This window comes from Tenebrio molitor, chromosome X (genome assembly GCF_963966145.1).
Source record: "Tenebrio molitor chromosome X, icTenMoli1.1, whole genome shotgun sequence".
NCBI classification, from domain to species: Eukaryota; Metazoa; Arthropoda; class Insecta; order Coleoptera; family Tenebrionidae; genus Tenebrio; species Tenebrio molitor.
Window position 1 is genome coordinate 5,427,367 of NC_091055.1, and position 14,812 is coordinate 5,442,178.

Sequence of the window (14,812 nt, forward strand, 5' to 3'; positions counted from 1 at the left end):
AAAAGAAGTCCATAGCTCCCTTATTTATCGGAGAATTTTAATTGTCTATAGTCTGTACACCAAATTAAATGGTTGTGTATAGGCTACAAGATGGTCTACTAAATTTAGCCCCAAGGGCTTCAACGCTAAACTGTTAAAATATTTTTTTTCAAATGGGAGCATATACATACCTACTTACTTTTTTAAATAATTCTGGTAGAGATTTTCATTCTGAAAACAACAATGTATCTATCACAAGTATAACGTCACATCAAAAGATAACACTAACTTTTGAAACAAATGACGAGCACCAAGCGAGAAGCTATCAAAATGCATTGCGTTACAGTGTAATAACCACATTTTTAGAATTTGCGTTTCCAATAGGTCTATTATTGTATTCAATTTGGAGTCGTTTATGGCTATCTATTAAAGCACTCGTGGTTTAATAGATCTCTAAGAAAATTTTTATCAATATTTCAGTGTTATACACCAAAAAACTTCCAATATTAATGTTCAAACTCTGCAGATGTAGTTGCATCCGTTACCTTGAATTACCAATTAATACAAAATTCCCTAGAATTTGAAAATTTAATTTTTTTATTTAAATTTAAAATTAAAACAAGGGTGCAAATTCTAAAAAATAACATAAAAATCTCGTTTTATAAGGGCATTGGCGCACTCGTCCCATAGAAAACTCCCCTACGGCTCGTTTTCTACACTTGGGACACGTGCGCCAAATCAACCCTTATAAAACTCGTTCTTTAATATACTAGCTGGAGAAACAAATGACAAATAATAGCATATGGGATTGCGAAGAAATGCCGCCAATGTTTAGAGCGCAAAATAGAGCGCAGTTTGAGCATAGACGATAATAGCGGTTTTTTTTTACATTTTTTTTTTTTTTTTTGTATTCCTGGTATGTAAGTTTATTTTTGTGATATATTGTTGTTTTCAGAGTAAAAATCTCTCTCAGAATTACTAAAAAAAAAGTATGTTTCCATTTGAAATTTTTTTTGACAGTTTAGACTTGAAGCACTTAGGGCGTGAATTTATTAGGTTTTTTTGTAGCTTATTCACAACCATTTAATTTGGTGTATAAATAATTAAAATCCCCCAATAAATAAGACTCGTCTTATTTTTTGTGAACATTCTGTATATGTACCTTGTAGAAAAAATTCAGATTTTAGTTATTTTTGCAATATTTTATAAAGAAATATTTGTTTTTGGATAAAAATCGATAAGTAATAATTACCATAAAACCACAGAACGATGTCGGCTTATCAGTAGGTAGGTATCTATTTTTTAATGAAAATTTATATAACAAGGACAAAATTTGTTGTTTAGGGTTTTTATACCCTAGGTAAATGGGCTAAAGATTAGGTAGTATAAACATCCCCAACTGTTTTCAAGTGGAATTTCCCAGGTATAACTACGGTCGATGTTGAACAGGTAAATACCTTAGCGGGATAATAATGTTTGAGAAGGAACATCATGAAGTGTATGTAGAACAATCATAAAAGCCTCATCTCTATAACCTGAGGGCGTTTTATTGTACAACAACCGCCCCTCGATTATTTATTGATAAATACCAGAACATTTTACTATCAATCAATACCAATAGTAAATACGTCTCGATTTGTTCCAGAACAAATGATTTTTTTATGCGAACTAAGCAAAATGAAAATGACGTAGGTCATACTCTCTGATGCGACACCGAATGTTTGTATTTGCAATTTTATAAACAACAAACATTTTAAATAATATTTTGTTATTTGTATGTGTTTATAGTTTAATTTTATGTGGGCACACAAAAAATTTAGGTATATTTCCAAGGTAAATTTTCATAAACAAATAAATTTCTTCTGATGCGAATTGGCAGACAACAACAATAATAAAAATAAAAATGGTATTGACGTGATTGAAAATTTTATTTCGTCGTTAATGCTTCCGTCAAGAGTTGCGACAATAATGTGAATAAACTAATGGAATTAAATACAATTGAAATGACCGTTAAAATGTTATGTGTCGATAATTAGGTTGTTTCGAAAAGAATTTCAAATGGGTGATTGTAAATTTCCACTAGTTTTATTTTGTTTGTAATTTTCAAGCGATTGGAAAATTGGAAAACAGTCAACGAAATCCGCAATTATGAAGATCAACGACCCACATTTTTCTAATTAATTAACTAAATGAGGCCACTGAAACTGCGTTAAGTTCAGATAAGTTTGTCGCGCTTATTGGTGAATAGAGAAATGTTTCAAAGAAGCGTGAAAGTGATGATCGGATAGCAAGTCCGTTACCAATTTTCAACTTTCCAATGGCCAACTTCAACGATTAGGTACGACCTTAAAATTTCTTTTAGAACCTTTACTATTATGAAACCTTTGCGAACGGCACACCTTTAAAACTCCTGCCTCAGGGTGCATCTGATTTTTCATCCAGAGAAAGTCCATAATAATAATGTTGTAATGTGGCTTTGTCGAAATCTATAATTCTTTTTCACCTCTGACCAAGTTCTTGACCTTTGAGTCTAGACAAATTACATTTAATTTCAGTCTATCTGCTATCGCCCTACAGACTTATGTTCTGATAAATTCTTCCGTTGAGGTTTGATCATATTGTGAGCAGGTGGATCTCACTGTGTACCGAAATGATAGGAAAATTTATTTTTTTTATCTAAAAGTGGAAGTTTGTTTCAGTAACCTTGTCCTTCAATCCATGTTTTGAGTCGTGTGTTTATAAATAAATATCATCAATTTTATAATTTTTATCTTATCGGGGAATCACAGTGTAAGAAGTGATCTCTTGTGTTTTGCATTAATTAATCGTGCTAAATAGTAGTTTTGCAAAAAATGAAATATAGGTAGGTACACAGAGTAATATTCAAACCTGCATTACATACATATTTGTTTTCCATATTAGCTGAGTTATGCAACCAAATATACGATCAAAGATTAATCAGGCGGAAAAGTTCAGATGTTGACTGTGATCTCGTTATTCGTTCAGCTGTTCAGGAGACGCGATCAAAGTTAATAATGACAAAAAGATAAGTATTTGCAGACAGTCAGTCTGACACTCGATGGACTTTGGTTTTGTGATTGTATTTCACAGTGCAATAAACAAAGTAATCCAATTAAAACAATAACAAAATTTCAAACTTTGGATTCAAGTGTCTCCCTCGACAATAAATCAATTAATTAAATATATTTTTCCAGAAATTATTATCATAATTGAATTTAATTAAATGTTTTCGTACAAGGCACTGTAATGCAATAATCAACGTCAAAGTCTAACTCGAAACACAATAAGTGCATCTATTTTAATAAATTAAAATAATACCCAAAACAAGACGCTTATGTGTATAATACATATTTTAAATTTTAGCCTCACTGGGCAACTGTTTTCGTGAACTTTTATTATTAGAATTAAACATGACGTATGTTCCGAGCTAACTTTATTCGCGGAAATGAATGTGTCGTCTGAAATAAATAATAGAATTTTTGGAAATTTTCATGCACTCACTTCATGGCTAAATTTCTATTTTAAAACTTTTCTTGAAAACTTAACAAAAACAATCAACCATGATCCCTCAAATTTTCCTTAAAATTTAAACGACAACAAAAAAATGGTTTGACTAAAATCGATTTAAGATGTGTAGTGGTTAAACGAATAGAATTTTAAGCCGTGGCCTGGTCTAAAAATAATGATTTTGTATTTTTAGATCAAAAGAGTATTGCTTCATCATTTTGGCATATACATGGTATATGACGATATAAATCAAACGGAGTTGGTACTGTTCGTGTGGTAAATTTAATTCTGAGTTTAATTTTTTTCTGGAATAGGGTGCGTTATGTCATGGGGGAATTGTGCGTTACGGCCCTGAAGTAAGCAAAATGACGGTTGGTATTATTTTTATAACCAAAAGACGTCGACTTTTTTAAGTTTGTTAACCTGCCTAAACAGTTTTTTGGGGTTCTGGGTTCTGTCCAAATTATTGGAAACGTATATTTAAACGTACCATTTAAAAATGTAATTTAATATAACCATAAACGACAAGAAAACATGATCTGGAGGTGAAGAAGTATGACCAGTGCGTGTATAAAATGAGTTTCTTTCTTTGTTATAAATGTAACAATAACCAAGAAAAGATCATAGAGTTAGACTATTCTCGCTGTGGAATTTCAGAAGTGCCTGTAGATGTTTACAATAATTCACCGACCCTAGAAGTGTTACATCTTGAAGGAAATAAAGTGAGTAACCATTGAAACCCCAAATCTCCACTCACCCTCCAGTTTTAGTTGAAAGATCTTTCACCCCAATTGTTTCAATGCATCGACTTAAGGTATTTAAATGTCAGCGATAACGAAATAAGATCGATACCGCCCCTCATTTCCAAATTAAATAGCTTACAAGTTTTGATTTTTAGCAAAAATGGTAAGGTTTCTGTTGCACAACGCTAAAAATAACACACTATTTGCAGCCTTGCTACTGGAAGGAGTTTCACCAAATATTGATAAATTAAATAAGTTGACAATATTAGATCTAAGTATGAATGATTTGGGGAAAGTTCCTGAAGCCATAATGAGTCTGATTAATTTGCAACAGCTGTGTTTAAATGACACAGGAATTGATTATGTGCCTGCCAATATTGGACGCCTTTCAAATCTTCGAATCTTAGAACTAAGAGATAATGGTTTAAGAGAGTTGCCAAAATCAATTAGAAGATTAACAAATCTACAAAGGCTCGATGTTAGTGACAATAATCTGTCTCAATTGGTTGGTACTCCTCTACTGTTCTCTCTGAATTTTTATTTTTTTTTCCTGTTTTTACAGACAGAGGTTTGTGAGTCTCATGGAAACTTGACTGAATTATGGATTAATGGTAATAATATTACCAAATTATCAGCTTCCATTACACATTTAAAGAAAATTAACGATTTTGACGCTTCCTATAATAATTTACAGACTATACCAAAAGAAATAGGTCAATGGACCAAAATAACAAACTTAATTTTAAGTTTTAATCAGATATCAGTGTTGCCAAAAGCTATAGGAAATCTGCGTAATCTGCAGGTTTTAAAACTTGAGTCTAATAATTTAGAAGAACTGCCAAATACTATCAGTAAGCTCACCAATCTTGAAGAACTCAACCTCCAGAACAATTTTATTACTAAACTTCCCTCAGGAATTGGCCATCTGAGGAAATTGGCAACTCTCATTCTTTCTGATAATAAATTAGAACAGCTACCACCAGGTAAGATTCAATCCAAACACAAATTCCTACATTCCCCTCTTTCCAATTATTACAGTTGTAAAATATTTAATAATCATTTTTCAAAAAATTTTTCACTTGATATTTTTGAAATTTTATATGGATATAAGTTTTTTTAACAGTATGCAAAATGTACAGGCAATGAAATAGTTTTTTCAGTAACAAGAACTGTGTAATGCGGTTCTAGGTTACTCTTATCAGTCTTATCACCACATAACGTGATATTAATGTCAGCGGTTCTAAAAATGTTTTCTCTTTTTTAATTTCCCTCGTGAAACGTCTTATCTGAATGTTGACACTGTTACTCGCATCAATTAGTTTGATTAAATAAATGATTTATTTGCGATTTTAGAAATTGGAAGCTGTTGCGCACTCACAATTTTAAACGTCCATAACAACTACTTGCACAAGTTGCCAGACGAAGTTGGCCACTTGCAAAAACTAACAACGTTGGGTCTCATCGGTAACAAACTGGAATACCTACCCATCACAGTGTCAAAACTGACAAATCTAAAAGCTTTGTGGCTGACTCCAAATCAAACTCAGCCACTGATCCATCTCCAAAACGAACAACTTCCTGACGGCCAAGTGGTGCTAACTTCCGTCCTGTTCCCGCAAGTTCCCCTGCCTGAAGCCCCGCCCTCTGTCCACCTACCCATGAGTCACCAAACGTACCACATCAGTTTCAACATGGATAATATCCCAACGGAAGCTTCCTTGAGCCGCACTCCTACCCCTCATCACAAAGAGTTGCGTCGCTTACGTAACATACTCCGCGGGAGTGATCCTCCCGAAACTCAGTCGCCTAACATATCAGAAATCAAGGAGGCAAAAGTGACTCATATTTCTGGCGACTTGTCGGCCTCACAGTCGAGTTTGCTGGATAAAGATGACGATTTGCATCAAAATCAAGTGGTGGAGGCTTTGGAGGTGCTAGAGAGGGCGACGAGAGAGAACGCAGCGATTTATAAACCGAAAGGCAAAGAGTCGCCTGCGAACGACGACCTTCCCAAACAACCCCCTCCATATCATATAGCGGCGGCATACTCGAAAAACGCCCATTTGTTCGCCCAATTTTGCCCCCCAAGCCCTCACGATCAACCCAAACAATTTAGTCAACAACAACCGTCGAATATCCACCACCCGACCCCGAAGTTTGCAAAAAATCGAGCGGATCAGATTCAAGACTATTACATGAAAGACTCTCCAACTCCATCCGTCGAAAACAACGAAACCGGCAAAAAGGCTAACAGTAAATGGCCATTTGGAACTCACCAGATTTGTAAAGTAATAGAAGTGGAGTTGACGGGATGTAGAATTTTGGGAGATTTTCATATTATCGCGAAAGGAGACGTGAGTTGGGTAACTTGTGACTGGAGTGCACATTTTTCATTTGTTGTTTTAGGGTATCTACGTCGATCAAGTTCATCCAGCCGGTGTGGCTTATCAGAAATTATACCCGGGGGATAAAATTCTCAGTTTTGACGATGTCGATTTTACCGTTGTGGATTCGCATGCGGCTTACGAATACGCTTACCAAAAAATCGGTTCGGTTAAAGTTGTAACCGTTTCGCGAAAGCAAGCGTCTTGACAAAAATTTTAATCCGGTTTTTCTCGCGTTTTTTGCTAGATTAGTTTTGCATGCCTAAAACTATTTACTTCTAATATGATAATTAAATGAGGAGAGTGATTGAGTTTTTGCCGTTCACTTGCATTTAACAATTTTGTTTGATGTTACCTCATAGTTGTTTTTTATGATTATTTAACTAGAGGCTGTGAATTAGATTAAGTTAATGTTAATAACTCAGAGTAATTGTTATTTATTTATATATGTACAATCATATTTGTAGTTAGCTCTCTGTCTAATTTTCTATTTTACTAAATTCTTACTTTTTTACATTTCTAAAATAAAAACCCATATATTGAAAGTTATAACATAGTTTATCTTTTTCAGGCAGTCAGATAATTAAATCGTACTTAATGAAGGCACACGTCAAGTTTTACATTTTAAAGAAGTCTCAGGTTACTCAGAAAAAAAAAACAAAAATCACTTTTTAAGTTTATTTAATTGGCAATAAAAAAACGATGAAAATTTTGGTGGAAAAACTAAATCACATTTGTTTACTAACAAAGAACAATCAGATTAGATCTGGACAATAGTAAACATCTTATATTATAAATAAAACATTTGGAGAATTGACAAGTAAAAATAACTAGCGTATCGTGGAAGCGATTTCAAACAAAAATTTGAAAAACATGACAGACACTTGTCCAGCTCCAATTTGGAGAGACCATCTAGGCTTCCGTTATGAAATAAGAAAAAACTTCCAAGATTTGATCTTGAAAGAAATGACGATGAAGCGAAGATACTCTGAATTTTTTTGAAAAATTCTTAAACAAATCTAAACAATTCACAACTAAGCAGATATTTTGTCATTTTTCTTTTTTAAAACAATATCTTTTACATTGAGATGAGCAACTTTTTCTTTGCGTTTAGGAGGTACAGATTGCTGGCAGAAACGTTTGAAAGCCTCCAACTCTCTTTCATCCGCATCCATGTCATCTTCTAAAATATCTTTTGGAGTAAAAACATTATCTAAAAACGAACAATATCAGCCAGATAAGCACAATCAACAAACATTTTTTTCTGATATACCGTAATGTAAGTCGTCTTTATCAAAATTAAATTTGTCAGAATTGTTAGCCGGAATAATGGAGACTTCAGCTGTGTGGCAAGTTTTCTTATTCTCCAAGTCGCTTTTCGTCGAATTTTTATCTACTTTCGTTATTTCGATACCTGGCAAACCTGACAAAATTTCTTGAGCATTGAACGGCGATATTCTTGAGAATTCTGTGAAATTGCATGAAGACATGTACGTCGTAGGAACCTCCGGTCCAAGGACTGGTTTTAGATCTGGTATCAAACTCGGCATCGGTGAGCCGCTGTTCAAACTCTGTTGTAACCTCGAACTTCTGATGGTGACCATACCATTCTCGTTTTTGAAAATGGACGCCTGTTGGCACTGACTACCGCCCAATTCTGGAATCATCTCGGCCTCGTGTCTGCTGTTCTGCATATTATGAAATATGGGATTTTTCAATGTCACCATTGACGGTTTACTAGTCTGATTTGCAGGTGAACCATTTTGCACTTCTCTCTGTTTTTTATTGCGTTTCCTTCTATTTTTCTTGCTGCTGGTAGTAGTGGTGGTTGTAGTGGTCCCGTTTGTGGTTACGCTCGATTGTTTTATTAACTTTTCCGTGTCAACCACAATTACTCCAGATTTGCTTACAGGAATGTTCGAATTATAAGGTGGACTTTCAATGTTGGCTGCTTTGTAATTTCGATCTGTCATCGGTCCATCCACTTTTGTAATTGTTATTCCTAAAACCATTTAGTTAATAAAAATATTACTGACTCACTGTTGGTTTTTTTTTTGTATTACCTGGTGGCAGTTTCAACATAGGTATATTAATATTGGCATCTTTACTTTTATCTTTCTTAACGTCTAACTTTTTAGGTATGGTTTTCACGTCACTCTGTTTGTTTACCGGTTTGTTCTTTTTTGTATCACCTGGAGAAACTGGATCTACCGCTAAAGTCACTCGTAACTCTTTTGTTATTACTGTGTTTGTTGGTGGATTAGTTTGATCGTTTTTGTTCTTCTTTTTCTTCTTACTTGTAGCTGTATTTACCTCTAAATTAACAGTCTTTGCACCAGGTTCCTGTTTGTTCTTTTTATTCTTCTTACTTTCAGCTAATTGAGCATTATTACCATCATGGCCATTAACTAAAGTGTACAAAAGTTTATCTTGATCAGGTGTAGAACCTTTTAAAGTTATCGTAACTGTTGGTAACGAACTGTCATTTTCAACGACCCTCTTAATCGTAACCATTGCAGGAATCGTTTCTTCCATTAGTTCGGAATTACTGCCGTCTTTTGCCGCCTTATTTTTTTGTTTCTTCTTTTTGTTTTCTTTCTTCGCGTCTAAAATCACAAACAATGAAGACTAAACCATTACGTGGGAGAAATCTTACTTTTGGCAGCCTTTTCAGCTAGTTGTTTAGCTAACTCCTCGCTTCTAAGTCTCTCTTCCACCTTTCTCTTTTCTTCTGCTTCTTTCTTTCTCTCTTCTTCCTCCAATTTCATTCTTTCCTGCTCCTAAATTTCACTCTACCTTTACCGACGTTACTTAAGACAAACTAATTCTTACCTTTTTATGTCTCTGTCTCGCTTTCTTCGCTGCCTTCTTCTCGGCTAAAGCAAATTTGTCTACATTGGTGTTACCTTCGATGTAATTCAGCAAACCGTGAATGTCGTTCATGAAGGGATTAGTATTTGCATCTTCAATATTCGTAGGTGTATTAGCTTCACTGTGATTGTGTTTAGAGGGTCCAGCTGCCGGAGATTCAGTTTTGTTTGTGTTGGCTTTTGTTGTCGAACATACATTCAATTTGGCATTGCTTTTGGAAGAGATGTTGCTTACATTTTCATTTCTCTGATTCAATCTAATTCTCAACCTGTTACGGGTTTCGTTGGTCTTGTGAACGTGTGAAGTCTGAAAATACTTCATTCTTCAGGAATCGATCAGATAATTTTATTTGCATATTTACCGTAGTACCGAACACTTCGCAAAAAGTGCAATCGCATTTCTTTGACTCTTTGTGGTGATCACACGTGTCCTGATAAGCTTTTTTGAATTCTGTTATAAAAAAAATAATTATCAACATTAAGACTTGCAACTATAAATCACTTCCGATACCTGATTTTAGTTCCTCCTCGAGTTTACAACTATGGCCGCATGGGAAAGTCATCCCGGTGTTTTTACTCGAAGTATTTGTACCTCTAAAATGATTTTTTACTAAATTTGAAAATTAGAGAAAACAGAACACTTACTTTGAATTCTTAACTACGTCAGCTCCCTTAACATCACTCGGTTTTGGAACTGTCTGCTTAATCCTTAAATGGATTGAACATTTTAAAAACACCCTTCACTAAACTTAACGAAAAATATCTTTTCATGACCTGTTTTAACGGACAACTAATTATTGAAATTTAATTAATTAAAAATGTTTAACGGTTCATCATCTTAAAGAAATCGGTAATATATCCCGCTAATTTTGAGAATGTATTTTTTGTATTTCACATCTTTGGCTTAAATAATTTTGAATCCTTCCAGCCAAAGCTGGATCACCTTCACTTGTTTACTCGACCCTAGCGCACGCCACTGGTAGCGACGTATAAATCATAGAAAGTCTTTCTATCAATATACAAGTGATATAAATATGTATCAATTGTTATCATAAATTATCACAATTGAATAACGTAATAGAATTAAATAAAGTTATCATAATATTGATAATAAACATCTGTCAGGTCAGTAGCGTGTTGTCGAATTATTGTTGTCCACATAATTAAAATTTTAACATAACTGATAAAAACTTACGTATTTTGGACCACTATCGGTTTCTCTGATGCTCTAGCAAGGTCACATTTGTTTTCTTTATCGGCGGTAGGTAACGAGTTTCGGTACTTTAAAATATTGTAGAACGTTTTTCTGGACATTTTCGTAATTTCAAGTTCTGGGAAAGCCAGTTTAGTAACGTCAGCGTCATCATCGTCGTCGTCGATATCATTTTTGAAAATCGGCGGTTCATTCGCGAGTTTGGGACTCGGATCTTTTGAAATTTCGCCGTTGCTGTTCTCGTGCCGTTTCATACTGTTGGGATTGGACATGAAGGAATTACGTGTATCGTTCGACGCATTTTTTCTGGAATTTTTCGGATTTGAATTTGTGGACATTCCCAGTTTGACAATATCGATATTATCCGAAATGATCTTCGACAGGTTTTTACAATTGTTCCCTTCTAATTCCGCGCGAGCCCGACCTAAGAATGGTTCTTGTCACCTCAACTCAAATTCAAAAACTAATACATACCGTTAATGTGTTGCTGAAAGTGGTCCAAATCCACTTGTTGTCTACAAAATCTACACGAGACTTTCATACAATCCGATGAAAGTTTATTTTGACTGTTTTCGAGTATCGACTTGTATTTTATTATTAAGCAGTCCTCGCATATGCACTGACCAGAGTCATCCAAGGTGGGGTCGGGCATTGGCAGACTCTTATTTCCCACCAACGTGAACAACTGACAGTCAAATAATCGTATATCCTGCATAGACTTCCTAAAAACCGCCAGTAGTACACACAGTTAAAATTTACAAAAATTCTTACTCTTCTGAAGTACGATCGATCCAAAAATTCTTAGAGAGAATTCGTTTGTGAGAAGACATCATCTTGTTGTCCAAACCTTTAAATTTAGCTCCAAGTTTGTTTGCAATTACGCTACTACAAAAAAAAACACGATAAACCCAGTTTTTACAAAAAAATTTCATCGTACTTTATACCCAACATTTGTGACCTCCATAATTTGTGTAGTTCAGTCAAGACTGTATAGATTCCGGCTGCTTTTATGGAAACATTATCTTTCATCTGCAAATACTTTTTTTGATACACAAAGTAAGATCATGTTTTCATGTCTGACATCGATTTTAACAATTACATGTTACAACAAATATAACAAACATTTTGCAATTATTGAGTCTACCAGGATAAACTTTTTTTTACATAAAAACAGGTCTTAGAAGTTGAAACTACTTTTCTAAAAGTACACATTTTCCTTAAAGGGGTCAATATTATTTTTAAAGGTAAATTGATTAGAGCTATTCTCTCAGATTTTGAACATTAAACGGTTTGTGGAAAATTTTATTTTAACATAATTACGTGGTCATGTTAAGTGTGTATGTAAAAACCTGTTTTTCAGAAACAAAATATGAGCCGTTTTGTTGCTTTTATTACAAAAGTAAATCACCTGAGAAATAAGTGAATGAGTGTTTTTAGCAAGCTTAAGTTAGGTTTTTTTAAAATAAATTACTCCAGTTTTTTAACAAAAGTTTATAAAAACAAATTGACTTTATGACAACTTATATCTGTAAGAGTATTATATCAATAATTATTATGGAGAACATTCTGCTATACTAAATATTTAATTTACCAGAATGTAACCCCATATTGTTAAAAATATTATCAACATGTGTGCTTTGTGATAATAATAATAAGGCCCATTAAAGGACATTCAAAACACTCCAGGTGCTAAATAATCATTAAGAAAAATGCTCACGATAAAAAAAAGTGAAACAATTTAAGTAACAAAAATGTCAAAGGACAGTATATAATTGTTATACAGGCTGTCTTAAAAAAAAAAACGGCTCACGTTATAAAACCTTGCTATTGATGTCCCAAATGAAAAAAATGATACATGAAACGAAATGGCTCTAAAAACACTACAAACCTGAGTGAGCATATTATAATCTTTATACCATCTACCCATTTATGCGCAATAAGCAATTTGTATTTTTCAAATGGAAACCTATAATTTTTTTTATTGATTCTGTTAGTTTTTTTCTGATTGTAATGGCATAAAAAACTATACCCTTTGATAACAATATTTCAGAGAAAAAAAGGAAAACATGTATCAAAATTAGATTTATCTTTATTTCATAAACGAAAATTTGTTGGTAGTGTGCTGGACTCCCCTTAAATGTCAATTTTAGGCACGTTTCATGTTGCAAATTTTATTTATTTATGTAATTATAATTCATAAAAATCATTGAATAATGGAGGTCAGTTAACTTGATTTTTTCATTAATATGATAATAAAAATTATTTTGATGCAACATATTTTCCTTTTTTTCCAGAAATTTTGTTATCCAAGGGTATAGTTTTTTTTATGCCATTACAATCAGAAAAAAAAACTCAAACACAGAATCAACAAAAAAAATTATAGGTTACCATTTGAAAAATAAAAGTTGGCCATTGCCCATAAATGGGTAGATGGTCTAAAAATGATATGTTCACTGAGGTTTGTAGTGTTTTTAGAGCCATTTCGTTTCCTGTATAATTTTTTTCATTTGGGTCATCAATAGTAAAGTTATAGCGTGGGTCGTTTTTTTTTTTAAGACAGCCTTTATATGTGGACATATACAGAAAGGAAGAATTAAAGTAAGTGGACTTACCTGTTCAAATTCACGTACAACATTTTGGACATATGTAGTTTCATAGAAGTAATACATAAAAATTGATGTATTAAAATCTAACCACCCTAATTTGTAAGTGTTGATCAGAAGTTTTTCTAACTCTGGAAATATTTTGCATATATTTTTTGTAGCCGACAAAAATGCTTCATAATAGTAGAACAGACCTACAATAACACTGTTAAGTTTACTAACATTTTATAAGAAAGAGCTTACTTTCAATAGAAGCTTCTACATTAGAAATTTTTTGGTGTTGTTTGTGAGCGAATACAGTATATTCTCTTACAAGAGAAAATAATCTAAGGCAAAGTTGGATCTGATCTTCTTCCATTAAACTACAAGAAAATTGCTTAAAGGTGAATTAGTTGAAAAATTGTAAGCCATACTTGCACACTATACTCCTCATATCAGCAATAAAGTAAGGTGACAATATTTCTTGTTCAGGGTCAGGATCACTGGTCATGCAATATCGATACACGAAACACAAATAATGTTGTAAGTCTGTCCATTGCTTGGCTGGTTGAGATTTCATCTCAACCACCTTTTTAAAAAACTCCAAAAGTATTCTCTTCTCAGAGAGGTTGTATTTGTCATTATTTTCATTGATGGCTTCAGTTTCACCCTACAAGAAAGTGTTTAGATTTAGGTTAATTTTAGAGTTATGAAAGAATACGTTGTCATTCTCGCCGCCAGCCAAATTTGCTTTGATAATTTTACTTATATTATCCCTCGGCCGATCGTACAACGCTTTCAAAAATTCGAATGAATAAATATTTGATGCGTCTTGAGGTGATTGATTTGAACCCATTTCAAACTTGTAAGCGAAAAAGCGACAAGTCTGCTTTATCATGAGAAATTCAAGCGAACCAAAGTTACTCATGATTAACCCCACACTTGCTTAAAACCAACAAATCGAGCCACTATTCAATTTTTGCTTTTATGGCAAACTACGGTCACAGCACAAAAATAGCCAGCATCTGATTTGTCAAATGCATGTATGTAATACTCCTATATTGCGTGTTGGGCTAGAATACAATGGCTAGTGAGTTCGCTGATGAAGGGATGCAAAACATGCTATGCTGCTACACCGTTGAGCACAAGCGGCGTTATCCGCCTGCGCAAAGATATGACTTGCGCTATAAAATCCCGCTATTCTAGCAATTAAATAATCACAACAAACACAATTAACAATTTCTGGGCAGGATTCGCCACAAAAAAACACAGAAATGACTCGAAATAAAATACTAGGATTAAATCCTATACAAAAATGCCACGTAGACCAGTAGAATAAAGTAAGACGTGCATTTCAGGCAGGGATGTCAAATGTCAGATGTCCGATGCTACCAACGCTAGGTTTGTGATAGGATGAACGTGAACGCATGTGCACTAGACACAATTTCCTCAAGGGTTCAGGAATATGATTGCTATCTCGTTTTAAATTCGGGACTCTTGTCTTCATGTACGC

At 33.8% G+C, this 14,812-nt stretch overlaps 2 protein-coding genes across 6 annotated transcripts; one reads left to right on the top strand and one right to left on the bottom strand.

The window, feature by feature from the left end:
- Positions 1 to 2,495: 2,495 nt before the first annotated feature.
- On the top strand, positions 2,496 to 7,418 carry Lap1 (leucine rich repeat containing protein 7 lap1). 3 transcript variants are annotated; one of them, XM_069059890.1, is made up of 8 exons: positions 2,511 to 2,842; positions 2,902 to 4,107; positions 4,165 to 4,229; positions 4,278 to 4,413; positions 4,460 to 4,755; positions 4,813 to 5,233; positions 5,604 to 6,604; positions 6,657 to 7,418. In XM_069059890.1, exons 5-8 carry the CDS (start codon positions 4,528 to 4,530, stop codon positions 6,840 to 6,842), a joined length of 1,836 nt encoding a protein of 611 aa, XP_068915991.1. In that variant the 5' UTR covers positions 2,511 to 2,842; positions 2,902 to 4,107; positions 4,165 to 4,229; positions 4,278 to 4,413; positions 4,460 to 4,527; the 3' UTR covers positions 6,843 to 7,418. The 3 variants fall into 3 exon arrangements, with proteins under 3 accessions (XP_068915989.1, XP_068915991.1, XP_068915990.1); XM_069059889.1 differs by having other exon boundaries at positions 2,540 to 2,621; positions 2,679 to 2,842; positions 2,902 to 4,229; XM_069059888.1 differs by having other exon boundaries at positions 2,496 to 2,842; positions 2,902 to 4,229.
- Positions 7,299 to 14,392, bottom strand: LOC138139582 (kinesin-related protein 12-like). 3 transcript variants are annotated; one of them, XM_069059887.1, is made up of 17 exons: positions 14,021 to 14,392; positions 13,734 to 13,969; positions 13,564 to 13,682; positions 13,330 to 13,514; positions 11,655 to 11,755; positions 11,489 to 11,602; positions 11,192 to 11,439; positions 10,700 to 11,141; positions 10,150 to 10,212; positions 10,016 to 10,098; positions 9,867 to 9,955; positions 9,562 to 9,811; positions 9,467 to 9,510; positions 9,291 to 9,414; positions 8,698 to 9,240; positions 7,908 to 8,636; positions 7,299 to 7,847 (listed from the first exon to the last, which is right to left on the bottom strand). In XM_069059887.1, the coding sequence occupies exons 1-17, from the start codon at positions 14,225 to 14,227 to the stop codon at positions 7,669 to 7,671; spliced, it is 3,756 nt and encodes a 1,251-aa protein (XP_068915988.1). In that variant the 5' UTR covers positions 14,228 to 14,392; the 3' UTR covers positions 7,299 to 7,668. The 3 variants fall into 3 exon arrangements, with proteins under 3 accessions (XP_068915988.1, XP_068915987.1, XP_068915986.1); XM_069059886.1 differs by having other exon boundaries at positions 9,467 to 9,811; positions 11,655 to 11,746; positions 14,021 to 14,391; XM_069059885.1 differs by having other exon boundaries at positions 9,467 to 9,811; positions 14,021 to 14,391.
- Positions 14,393 to 14,812: the final 420 nt, after the last annotated feature.

Bases quoted from the DNA above. Each gene is read 5' to 3' on its own strand.
- LOC138139582 (XM_069059885.1), bottom strand. From the start codon at position 14,227: ATGAGTAACTTTGGTTCGCTTGAATTTCTCATGATAAAGCAGACTTGT. The intron at 13,970-14,020 runs GTATTCTTTCAT...ACTTTCTTGTAG, and splicing joins CTGGCGGCGAGAATGACAAC to GGTGAAACTGAAGCCATCAA. The intron at 9,241-9,290 runs GTAAGATTTCTC...TTGTGATTTTAG, and splicing joins AGCTGAAAAGGCTGCCAAAA to ACGCGAAGAAAGAAAACAAA.
- Lap1 (XM_069059888.1), top strand. From the start codon at position 4,083: ATGAGTTTCTTTCTTTGTTATAAATGTAACAATAACCAAGAAAAGATC. The intron at 4,230-4,277 runs GTGAGTAACCAT...CTCCAGTTTTAG, and splicing joins TACATCTTGAAGGAAATAAA to TTGAAAGATCTTTCACCCCA. The intron at 4,414-4,459 runs GTAAGGTTTCTG...CACTATTTGCAG, and splicing joins TTTGATTTTTAGCAAAAATG to CCTTGCTACTGGAAGGAGTT.